Source organism: Taudactylus pleione, unplaced genomic scaffold (assembly GCF_031769625.1).
Source record: "Taudactylus pleione unplaced genomic scaffold, aTauple2 ptg001433l, whole genome shotgun sequence".
In the NCBI taxonomy this organism is placed as follows: Eukaryota; Metazoa; Chordata; class Amphibia; order Anura; family Myobatrachidae; genus Taudactylus; species Taudactylus pleione.
In genome coordinates, this window is record NW_028285832.1 from 83,486 (window position 1) to 96,139 (window position 12,654).

The window sequence follows — 12,654 nt, forward strand, 5'->3', positions numbered from 1 at the left end:
TTATTAAGATTTAGTGCCAGCATATTCCGTTTCCTGGAAGTGTGCGGTCTCCGTGCAGGAATGGTGCCTTTATAATCTCGTTTTCCCTGTGCGCTTTTGTTCCTGGCATTTTCCGGGATGTGATCAGTATGGTATCAGGGAAACGCAGGAATCTGTTTTCCAATGAAATAATACAGTAATTCAGCATAAATTACTATTACTAATAATAATAATAATAATAAGAGTAATGTAGAATTGGATCTAGCTGAGTGAAACCTGTGATCTGATCACCCTCAGACCCATAATACTAGGACCCCCGCCCTGCTCTCTCCGTATAGTGTAAGGAGCCTATAACCCAGAGACCAGCGTCATTCATGTGCGGCTTCTGGTCCTGATATTTCATCTCTTCTGACTTCCAGCTGGCCTGTGAGAAGACTGTGTCCGCCATGCAGCATGTGCTACAGAGGACTATCACTAGTGCCCGTGGTGAGTTCTCCGAGGGTCCTTGTAATATGATGGGAGGGGCCCCGGCTTGTGATAGGGTGGGAGGGGCCCCGGCTTGTGATAGGGTGGGAGGGGCCCCAGCTATTAATGCTGTAGGATTGGACTCAGATGGTAATGCCATGGGAGGGGTCTCGGATGGCTAATGCCGTGGGAGGGGTCTCGGATGGCTAATGCCGTGGGAGGGGTCTCGGATGGCTAATGCCGTGGGAGGGGTCTCGGATGGCTAATGCCGTGGGAGGGGTCTCGGATGGCTAATGCCGTAACCCCGTGGGAGGGGTCTCGGATGGTAATGCAGTGGGATGAGCTTGCACATGACCGATCAGTGCAGTGTGAGGGTTCTCATTGTGATTATCTCCTTGCAGCCCTAGCCGGCCCCGGGACACGTCCATCCTACGCTCAGCTTGAACTCCGCATGGTGCAGAGCAGAAAGGACATTGAGAACCCGGAGCTGATTATAATGGCCACTGTGCTATAAAGGATTGTTAACACACTAATATATGTTGGGACTAATGTTGAGGCTCCGCACCCTACCCACAGAGAGACTTTGGGACCCAGTGCGGAGTTACCCTGAGGAACAGAAGCTTTGTGGTCTCCAGGTTAATGGGCGCTGTCCTTCCCTTTTGTCAATCTCACCAGCGACCCGAGAAAATGAGGGTCCATACTGAGGGTCCTGGTCACATCACCATAATCTGGGCCCAATCTGGCGCTGTGATGTAGATACCACCATCCTGACAAACATGTTGATTCGTGATTTTAGCTGCACATGGTTAATAAAATAATTGTCTTGAAGATCATATTTACTGAGGAAGAACCCTCTATAGCAGATCTGGACAGAGGGGGCTGCACTGAAGCTGGACTCCTCGTGGCCTCCGTCACACCTTTGCGTGTCTTATTGTGCCATCTGTATATCTGTCCGTACAGTTCCCTTTGGATTTGTGTCTTATATGTAGAACAGTTCTGTCCTCCGGAACAGACTGCCGCCTTTCCATAGACTCCACATTCCGTCAGTCACTTCCGTCTTATTTTCCTTCTTCTGGTACGAGACAGTTGTATCCTCATCCGTCCTGCTCCCCTATGTGTCTCCTGTTCTGCCTACACTGCTGTCATTGTATCGTACGTCACCTTCACTCACCACATCCAGCTGCCAGGGCCACAGTGTCCTTTTGTCACCTTCTGTCTCTGGAACATCTATCACCCCCACTCCTGTCCCCAGTGCAGCCTGTAGCAGGCCGCTATCTCAGTTGTCCTGTACCCCCTGCAGTGTTCTACATCCCACTCCTCTCCCCAGTGCAGCCTGTAGCATGCCGCTATCTCAGTTGTCCTGTCCCCAGTGTCACCTGTAGCATGCCACTATCTTAGTTGTCATGTCCCCCTGCAGTGTTCTACATCCCACTCCTGTCCCAGTGTCACCTGTAGCATGCTTTTCTCAGTTGTCCTGTACCCCCTGCAGTGTTCTACATCCCACTCCTGTCCCCAGTGCAGCCTGTAGCATGCCGCTATCTCAGTTGTCCTGTCCCCCTGCAGTGTTCTACATCCCACTCCTGTCCCCAATGCAGCCTGTAGCATGCCGCTATCTCAGTTGTCCTGTCCCCCTGCAGTGTTCTACATCCCACTCCTCTCCCCAGTGCAGCCTGTAGCATGCCTCTATCTCAGTTGTCCTGTCCCCCTGCAGTGCTACATCCCACTCCTGTCCCCAGTGCAGCCTGTACATGCCACTATCTCAGTTGTCCTGTCCCCCTGCAGTGTTCTACATCCCACTCCTGTCCCCAGTGCAGCCTGTACATGCCACTATCTCAGTTGTCCTGTCCCCCTGCAGTGTTCTACATCCCACTCCTGTCCCCAGTGCAGCCTGTAGCATGCCGCTATTTCAGTTGTCCTGTCCCCCTGCAGTGTTCTACATCCCACTACTGTCCCCAGTGCAGCCTGTAGCATGCCGCTATCTCAGTTGTCCTGTCCCCCTGCAGTGTTCTACATCCCACTCCTGTCCCCAATGCAGCCTGTAGCATGCCGCTATCTCAGTTGTCCTGTCCCCCTGCAGTGTTCTACATCCCACTCCTCTCCCCAGTGCAGCCTGTAGCATGCCTCTATCTCAGTTGTCCTGTCCCCCTGCAGTGCTACATCCCACTCCTGTCCCCAGTGCAGCCTGTACATGCCACTATCTCAGTTGTCCTGTCCCCCTGCAGTGTTCTACATCCCACTCCTGTCCCCAGTGCAGCCTGTACATGCCACTATCTCAGTTGTCCTGTCCCCCTGCAGTGTTCTACATCCCACTCCTGTCCCCAGTGCAGCCTGTAGCATGCCGCTATTTCAGTTGTCCTGTCCCCCTGCAGTGTTCTACATCCCACTACTGTCCCCAGTGCAGCCTGTAGCATGCCGCTATCTCAGTTGTCCTGTCCCCCTGCAGTGTTCTACATCCCACTCCTGTCCCCAGTGCAGCCTGTAGCATGCCTTTATCTCAGTTGTCCTGTCCCCCTGCAGTGTTCTACATCCCACTCCTGTTCCCAGTGCAGCCTGCCTTTATCTCAGTTGTCCTGTCCCCCTACAGTGTTCTACATCCCACTCCTGTCCCCAGTGCAGCCTGTACATGCCTTTATCTCAGTTGTCCTGTCCCCCTGCAGTGTTCTACATCCCACTCCTGTCCCAGTGCAGCCTGTAGCATGCCGCTATCTCAGTTGTCCTGTCCCCCTGCAGTGTTCTACATCCCACTCCTGTCCCCAGTGCAGCCTGTAGCATGCCGCTATCTCAGTTGTCCTGTCCCCCTGCAGTGTTCTACATCCCACTCCTGTTCCCAGTGCAGCCTGTACATGCCTTTATCTCAGTTGTCCTGTCCCCCTGCAGTGCTACATCCCACTCCTGTCCCAGTGTCACCTGTAGCATGCCGCTATCTCAGTTGTCCTGTCCCCCTGCATTGTTCTAGATTCCACTCCTGTCCCCATTGCAGCCGCTATCTCAGTTGTCCTGTCCTCCTGCAGTGTTCTACATCCCACTCCTGTCCCCAATGCAGCCTGTAGCATGCCGCTATCTCAGTTGTCCTGTCCCCCTGCAGTGTTCTACATCCCACTCCTCTCCCCAGTGCAGCCTGTAGCATGCCGCTATCTCAGTTGTCCTGTCCCCCTGCAGTGTTCTAGATTCCACTCCTGTCCCCATTGCAGCCTATAGCATGCCTCTATCTCAGTTGTCCTGTACCCCCTGCAGTGTTCTAGATTCCACTCCTGTCCCCATTGCAGCCTGTAGCATGCCGCTATCTCAGTTGTCCTGTCCCCCTGCAGTGTTCTACATCCCACTCCTCTCCCCAGTGCAGCCTGTAGCATGCCGTTATCTCAGTTGTCCTGTCCACCTGCAGTGTTCTAGATTCCACTCCTGTCCCCATTGCAGCCTGTAGCATGCCGCTATCTCAGTTGTCCTGTCCACCTGCAGTGTTCTAGATTCCACTCCTGTCCCCATTGCAGCCTGTAGCATGCCGCTATCTCAGTTGTCCTGTCCCCCTGCAGTGTTCTACATTTCCTCCTCTGCCCCATGAACTGTCTGAAAAGTGCCTTTATATTGAGCCCCCACACAGCCCCTTCCCTCAGCATCCCAAAGCTGCATCAGAATCTGTGTGATCTGACCCCAGTGGCTCCATTGTATATTTTGTAGGCAGTGACCTGTGCTAGCCGTGTTTTCTGTCCTGCAATGTCAGCTCTGTTTACATCATCTTCTCTGCGTCCCGAGTCCTTCGTATTACATCACGTTGTTACTCTCGTATATTTTTACATATCGTTAGAATAAATGGACAATCAGAAGAAAATGTCCCTGATCATAGATGTGTCTCATCTCTTGGTGTATTATACAGCGCAGCTCTGTGCATTCCTGGAGGAGATGACGTGACCACACGTGGTCAGTCTTTGGGGTGATTATTTCTTCCAGATGTATTAACAGATGTCGCTCACGTGGACTTTTGTGGGATCATGTGGTCAGTAAGAGTACAGCGCGCTGTTCTGCAATACATCGGTGCGTTCACCATCAGGGCAATGTATAGTAATTACCCCCATGCCTTCAGGGCACTATCACTGGTGGGGGCAAGGGGGGGTGGGAACGTGTAATGCTATGTACAATGAATCATCTTACTGATACTTATGGGGCCCATTGCCCCAACCCCCATTCTGCTATGCTGTAGCATTGGGGAAATTCAAAATGGTCGTAATCGGTGAGTTGTTGTTTTATACATATTGAATCTCCCCCGATTACCCGATGGCTGATCACCTGTGTCCATGGATCGCCGATCAGTGTCAGGGAATCGCGGAGAGGAGGTATAGGCCCGCATTACTTTAGGACTAGCGGTTGCCTTGTGGTATCTGTAACGTGTGTGTTGGGTAGATTGTCTGCGCACAGATAGGGAGCTGAATGTAAGGAGGGCGGCTGCTGCTTTGTATCTGAGAGAGCCGAATGTGAGACGTGACCCTGGGTATAGATCTTCTGCTTGTGTGACATGCTATCTGTATGAGATGGGAGGAGTATACATGCAACGTGCTCTGAGCATGTGTGGCGGTACTCGGAATGTGTGTAACATGCTCTAAGCGTGTGGTGGTACTCTGAGCGTGTGTGACATGCTCTGAGCGCGTGTGATATGCTCTGAGCGCGTGGTGGTACATTGAGCGCGTGTGACATGCTCTGAGCGCGTGGTGGTACATTGAGCGCGTGTGACATGCACTGAGCGCGTGGTGGTACATTGAGCGTGTGTGACGGTGCTCTGAGCGTGTGTGGCGGTGCTCTGAGCATGTGTGGCGGTACTCGGAGCGTGTGTAACATGCTCTAAGCGTGTGGCGGTACTCTGAGCGTGTGTGACATACTCTGAGCGTGTGGCGGTACTCTGAGCGTGTGTGACATACTCTGAGCGTGTGGCGGTACTCTGAGCGTGTGTGACATACTCTGAGCGCGTGGTGGTACATTGAGCGTGTGTGACGGTGCTCTGAGCGTGTGTGGCGGTGCTCTGAGCGTGTGTGGCGGTGCTCTGAGTGTGTGTGGCGGTACTCGGAGCGTGTGTAACATGCTCTAAGCGTGTGGCGGTACTCTGAGCGCGTGTGGCGGTGCTCGGAGCGCGTGTGGCAGTGCTCGGAGCATGTGTGGCGGTACTCTGAGCGTGTGTAACATGCTCTAAGCGTGTGGCGGTACTCTGAGCGTGTGTGACATACTCTGAGCGTGTGGCGGTACTCTGAGCGCGTGTGACATACTCTGAGCGTGTGGTGGTACATTGAGCGCGTGTGACATGCTCTGAGTGTGTGGTGGTACTATGAGCGTATGGGACATGCTTGGAGCGTGTACTCTGTGGGCCTGATTCATCAATGATTGCTGTTGCGTTCGTAGCTCTGTAATCGCACACAGGTCTTATGCAAAAATATGCTAATGACTGGTATCGCACTGCCAGCATAGAGACGCCCACTGCCGCACATCCGTATTACCCAGCAATCCTCCATAAACATCGGGAACATGGAGTACCATCAGCCCCTCATGCAGAATTACAGCAGTCCTGACCTTACTTACGTCGTTGCAGGTAGTTAGTTCTTGGGCTGAGTATGCCATCGCTCTGACTAAGTTATGCATGCCCAAGCAATGGCGTTCACCCGGACAGACACGCCTGCGTTTCTCCTACCACTCCCCCACACGCGCTCAGCCTGTCACACACTCTGCAATGGCTCTGCGTGGTCTCCGTGATCGCAGTGGTGCCTTTGCGCAATGCATACACCACAAACACCCGTCTACGTAAGTAATACGATCCGTAATGAATCGGCCCTGCGTGTGGGTGACGTGCTCCCCAGGTGCCGGTGTCTGGTTTTGTCTTTCTTACACAGATGACAGCCAGACCAAACTGCGCGGATCACAACAGCCCAGCCCCCCTCCGCAGACCATGCCGCCAGCCGCAGGGACCCCTTAAGTGCGTAGCAACGTTCTGTTGTGTGTTCTTCTTAGCAATAAAAGCAGAATCTTTGTCAGTCTCCTGCCTGCTCCATGCTGTCTCTACGCGCTCATATTCCGGGCAGCATAGAGGTGTCTGAGATGAACAAGGAGTATGTCTGGTGCCCACAGAGAACCTTCCGTAGGAGGAGACCTGTTTCTGGGTTATGTTGTGTCCGTGGTAGGATCAGCCCTTAATCTGTGGGAAGTTAGTGTTGGGTTGGCAGGAAGAAGGTTACATATTGCACCCCAACTGCGGGGAACCATCATACCCCAACTGCAGGGACCCATCATACCCTTATACCCCAACTGCAGGGACCCATCATGCCCATCATACCCCAACTGCAGGGACCCATCATGCCCATCATACCCCAACTGCGGTGACCCATCATAACCTTATCATACCCCAACTGCGGTGACCCATCATACCCTTATTATAAGTCAACTGCAGGGACTGATCATACCCTTATCATACACCAACTGCAGTGACCCATCATACCACAACTGCGGGGACCCATCATACCCTTATCATATGCCAACTGCGGGGACCCATCGTATCCTTATACCCCAACTGCAGGGACCCATCATACCCTTATCATACGCCAACTGCGGGAACCCATCATACCCCAACTGCAGGGACCCATCATACCATTAACATACCCCAACTGTGGGGACCCATCATACCCCAACTACAGGGACCCATCATACCCTTATCATATGCCAACTGCGGGGACCCATCATACCCCAACTGCGGGGACCCATTGTATCCTTATAACCCAACTGCAGGGACCCATCATACCCTTATCATACCCCAACGACAGGGACACATCATACCTTTATTTTACCCCAACTGCAGAGACCCATCATACCCCAACTGCAGAGAACCATCATACCCCAACTGCAGGGACCTGTCATACCCCAACTGCAGGCACCCATCATACCCTTATACCCCAACTGCAGTGACCCATCATACCCTTATGATACCCCAACTGCGGGGACCCATCATACTCCAACTACAGGGACCCATCATACCCCAACTGCAGGGACCCATCATGCTCATATATCCCAACTGCAGGGACCCATTATACCCCAACTGCAGGGACCCATCATACCCTTACACCCCAACTGCAGGGACGCATCATGCTCCTATACCCCAACTGCAGGGACCCATTATACCCCAACTGTGGGGACCCATCATACTCTTATGATACCCCAACTGTGGGGACCCATCATACCCTTATACCCCAACTGCGGGGACCCATCATACCCCAACTGCGGGGACCCATCATACCCTTAGCATAAACCAACTGCAGGGACCCATCATACCCTTATACCCCAACTGCAGGGACCCATCATACCCCAACTGCAGGGACCCATCATGCCCTTATTATACCCCAACTGCAGAGACCCATCGTACTCTTATAACTCAACTGTTATACCCCAATTCTGGGGACCCATCATACTCCAACTGCAGGGACCTATCATACCCTCATATCCTTATACCCTAACTGCGGGGACCCAGCATACCCCAACTGCGGAGATCCATCATACTCTTATACCCCAACTGCAGAGACCCATCATTTGGGGTATGATGGGTCCCTGCAGTTGGTTTATGATAAGGGTATGATGGGTCCCTGCAGTTGGGGTATGATGGGTCTCTGCAGTTGGGGTATAAGGGTATGACGGACCTCCGCCTGTTGGGGTATGATGGGTCCCTGCAGTTGGGTTATAATTGTATGATGGATCCCCGCAGTTGGGGTATGATGGGTCTCTACAGTTGGGGTATGATAGGTCCCCGCAGTTGGGGTATGATGTGACGCGTAGATGGGGTATGATGGGTCTCTGCAGTTGGGGTATAAGGCAGTAATGGGTCCCTGCAGTTGGGGTATGATGGGTCCGCACAGTTGGGGTATGATGGGTCGGTGCAGTTGGGGTATGATGGGTTTCTGCAGTTGGGGTATGATGGGTCCTCGCATTCTGGGTATGATGGGTCCCTGCAGTTGGGGGTTGACGGGTTCCGCAGTTGGGGTATGATGGGTCTTTGCAGTTAGGGTATGATGGGACCCCGCAGTTGGGGTATGATGGGTCTCTGCAGTTGGGGTATGATAAGGGTATGATGGGTCAGTGCAGTTGGGGTATGATGGGTTTCTGCAGTTGGGGTATGATGGGTTTCTGCAGTTGGGGTATGATGGGTCCCTGCAGTTGGGGTATGATAAGGGTATGATGGGTCCCTGCAGTTGAGGTATGATGGGTCCCTGCAGCTGGGGTATGATAAAGGTATGATGGGTCCCCGCAGTTAGGGTATTGTAAGGCTATGATGGCTCCTGTAGTTTGGGCATGATGGGTCTCTGCAGTTGGGGTATGATGGGTCTCTGCAGTTGAAGGATGATGGGTCCCCACAGTTGGGGTATGATGGGTCTCTGCAGTTGGTCTATGATGGGTCCCCGCAGTTGGGGTATGATAAAGGTATGATGGGTCCCTGCAGTTGGGGTATGATAAGGGTTTGATGGGTCCCCGCAGTTGGGTATTATGGGTCCCCGCAGTTGGGGTATGAAGGGTCCCCGCAGTTGGGGTATGAAGGGTCCCCGCAGTTGGGGTATGAAGGGTCCCCGCAGTTGGGGTATGATGGGTCCCCGCAGTTGGGGTATGATGGGTCCCCGCAGTTGGGGTATGATGTTTCCCAGCAGTTGGGGTATGATGGGTCCCTGCATTTGGGGTATAAGGGTATAATGGGTTTCTGCAGTTGGGGTATGATGGATCCCGCAGTTGAGGTATGATGAGGGTTTGAGGGGTCCCCGCATTTGGGATGTGATGGGGGACCCATCAAACCCATCATCCCCCAACTGAACAGACCCATCATCCCAAATGCGGAGACCCATCATAGCCCAACTGCAGGGACTCATCATGCCCATATACCCCAACTGCAGGGACCCATCATACCCCATCTGCAGAGACCTTACATACCCCAAGTGCAGGGACCCATCATACCCCAAGTGCAGGGACCCATCATACCCCAACTACAGGGACCCATCATACCCCAACTGCAGGCACCCATTATACCCTTGTACGCCAACTGTGGGTACCCATCATACCCTTATCATACCCCAACTGCAGGGACCCATCATACCCTTATACTCCAACTGCGGGGACCCATCATGCCCTTATACTCCAACTGCGGGGACCCATCATGCCCTTATCATATCGCAACTGCAGGGATCCATCACACCAAAACTCCAGGGACCCATCATACCGTTATACCCCAACAGCAGGGACCCACAATACCCTTATCATACTCCAACTGCTGGGGCCCATCATACCCCCAACTACAGAGACCCATCATACCCCAACTGCAGAAATCCATCATACCCGAACTGCAGGGACCCATCATACCTCAACTGCAGGGACCATCATACCCCAACTGTAAGGACCCATCATACCCCAACTGTAGGGACCCTTATCATACCCCAACTGTAGGGACCCATCATACCCCAACTGTAGGGACCCATCATAACCCAACTGCGGGGACCCATCATACCCCAACTGCGGGGACCCATCATACCTTTATCATACCCCAACTGCGGGGACCCATCCTACCCCAACTGCGGGGACCCATCCTAACCCAACTGCAGGGACCCATCAAACCCCAACTGTAGAAACCCATCATACCCCAACTGCAGGGACCCATCAAACCCTCATACTCCAACTGCAGGGACCCATCATACCCTTATACCCCAACTGCAGGGACCCATCATACCCCAACTGTAGGGAACCATCATTACCCAGTTGTGGGGACGCATCTTACCCCATCTGTAGAAACTCATCATACCCCAACTGCAGGAACCCATCATACCTTTATCATACCCCAAATACAGGTACCCTTTATACCCCAACTGCAGAGACCTATCATACCCCAACTGACTGCAAAGACCCATCATACTCCAACTGCAGGGACCCATCATACCCTTATACCCTAAATGAAGGGACCAATCATACCCCTACTGCGGGGACCCATCATACCCCAACTGCGGGGACCCATCAAACCCTTATCATACCCCAACTGACTGCAAAGACCCATCATACTCCAACTGCAGGGACCCATCATACCCTTATACCCTAAATGAAGGGACCAATCATACCCCTACTGCGGGGACCCATTATGCCCGAACTGCAGGGACCCATCATGCCCATATACCCCAACTGCGGGGACCCATCATACCTTTATCATACCCCAACTGCGGGGACCCATCCTAACCCAACTGCAGGGACCCATCCTACCCCAACTGCAGGGACCCATCAAACCCTCATACTCCAACTGCAGGGACCCATCATACCCTTATACCCCAACTGCAGGGACCCATCATACCCCAACTGTAGGGAACCATCATTACCCAGTTGTGGGGACGCATCTTACCCCATCTGTAGAAACTCATCATACCCCAACTGCAGGGACCCATCATACCGCAACTGCAGAGACCTATCATACCCCAACTGACTGCAGAGACCCATCATACTCCAACTGCAGGGACCCATCATACCCTTATACCCTAAATTAAGGGACCAATCATACCCCTACTGCGGGGACCCATCAAACCCTTATCATACCCCAACTGCAGTACCCATCATACCCTTATACCCTAAATGAAGGGACCAATCATACCCCTACTGCGGGGACACATCATACCCCAACTGCAGGGACCCATCAAACCCTTATCATACCCCAACTGCGGGGACCCATCATACCCAACTGCAAGGACCCATCGTACCCCAACTGCGGGGACCCATCATACCCTTATACCCCAAATGCGCGGACCCATCATACCCTTATACCCCAACTGCGGAGACCCATCATACCCCAACTGCGGGGACCCATCATACCCCAACTGCAGGGACACATCATACCCCAACTGCGGGGACCCATCATACCCTTATACCCCAACTGCGGAGACCCATCATACCCCAACTGCGGGGACCCATCATACCCCAACTGCAGGGACCCATCATACCCTTATACCCCAACTGCAGGGACCCATCATACCCTTATACCCGAACTGCAGGGACCCATCATGCCCATATATCCCAACTGCAGGGACCCATCATACCCCAACTGTAGGGAACCATCATTACCCAATTGTGGGGACCAATCATACCCCATCTGTAGAAACTCATCATACCCCAACTGCAGGAACCCATTATACCCCAACTGTAGGAACCCATCATATCCCATCTGTAGAAACCCATCATACCCCAACTGCAGGGACCCATCATACCTTTATCATACCCCAAATGCAGGTACCCATCATACCCCAACTGCAGGGACTCATCATACCGCAACTGCAGAGACCCATCATACCCCAACTGCAGAGACCTATCATACCCCATCTGCAGAGACCCATCATACTCCAACTGCAGGGACCCATCATACCCTTATACCCTAAATGCAGGGACCCATCATACCCCAACTGCGGGGACCCATCATGCCCCAACTGCTGTGACCCATCATACCCCAACTGCGGTGACCCATCATACCCCAACTGCGGTGACCCATCATACCCTTATACCGTAACTGCAGGGACCCATCATACCCCAACTGCAGGGACCATCATACCCCAACTGCAGGGACCCATCTTACCCCAACTGCAGGGACCCATCATACCCTTATACCCCAACTGCGGGGACCCTTCATACCCCAAGTGCGGGGACCCATCAAATCCCAACTGCAGGGACCCATCATATCCTTATCATAGCCCAACTGCGGGGACCCATCATACCTCAACTGCGGGGACCCATCAAACCACAACTGCAGGGACCCATCAAACTCCAACTGCAGGGACCCATCATACACCAACTGCAGGGACCCATCATACCAAACCTCCAGAGACCCATCATACCCCAACTGCGGGACCCATCAAACCCCAACTGCGGGGACCCATCAAACCCCAACTGCGGGGACCCATCATACCCCAACTGCGGGGACCCATTATACCCCAACTGCGGGGACCAATCATACCCTTATACCCTAAGTGCAGTGACCCATCATACCCCAACTGTGGAGACCCATCATGCCCTAACTGCGGGGACCCATCATACCTCAACTGCGGGGACCCATCATACCCCAACTGCGGGGACCCATGATACAACAACTGCAGGGACCCATCAAACCCCAACTGCAGGGACCCTATACCCTTATCATACCCCAACTTTGGGGGGCCGATCAAACCCCAACTGCGGGGACTCATCAAA

The 12,654-nt window shown here is 53.2% G+C and overlaps 1 protein-coding gene across 1 annotated transcript in view; it reads left to right on the top strand.

Moving 5' to 3' along the window:
• The window catches only part of PDXK (pyridoxal kinase), a 79,488-nt gene extending 75,202 nt beyond the window's left edge, over nucleotides 1-4,286 (top strand). The window contains exons 9-10 of the mRNA XM_088463714.1: nucleotides 399-465; nucleotides 846-4,286. Of these exons, the coding sequence (XP_088319840.1) occupies nucleotides 399-465; nucleotides 846-958 (180 nt within the window). The 3' untranslated portion in view covers nucleotides 959-4,286. The remainder of the gene's footprint in view (nucleotides 1-398; nucleotides 466-845) is intronic.
• The last annotated feature ends 8,368 nt before the right edge of the window (nucleotides 4,287-12,654 follow it).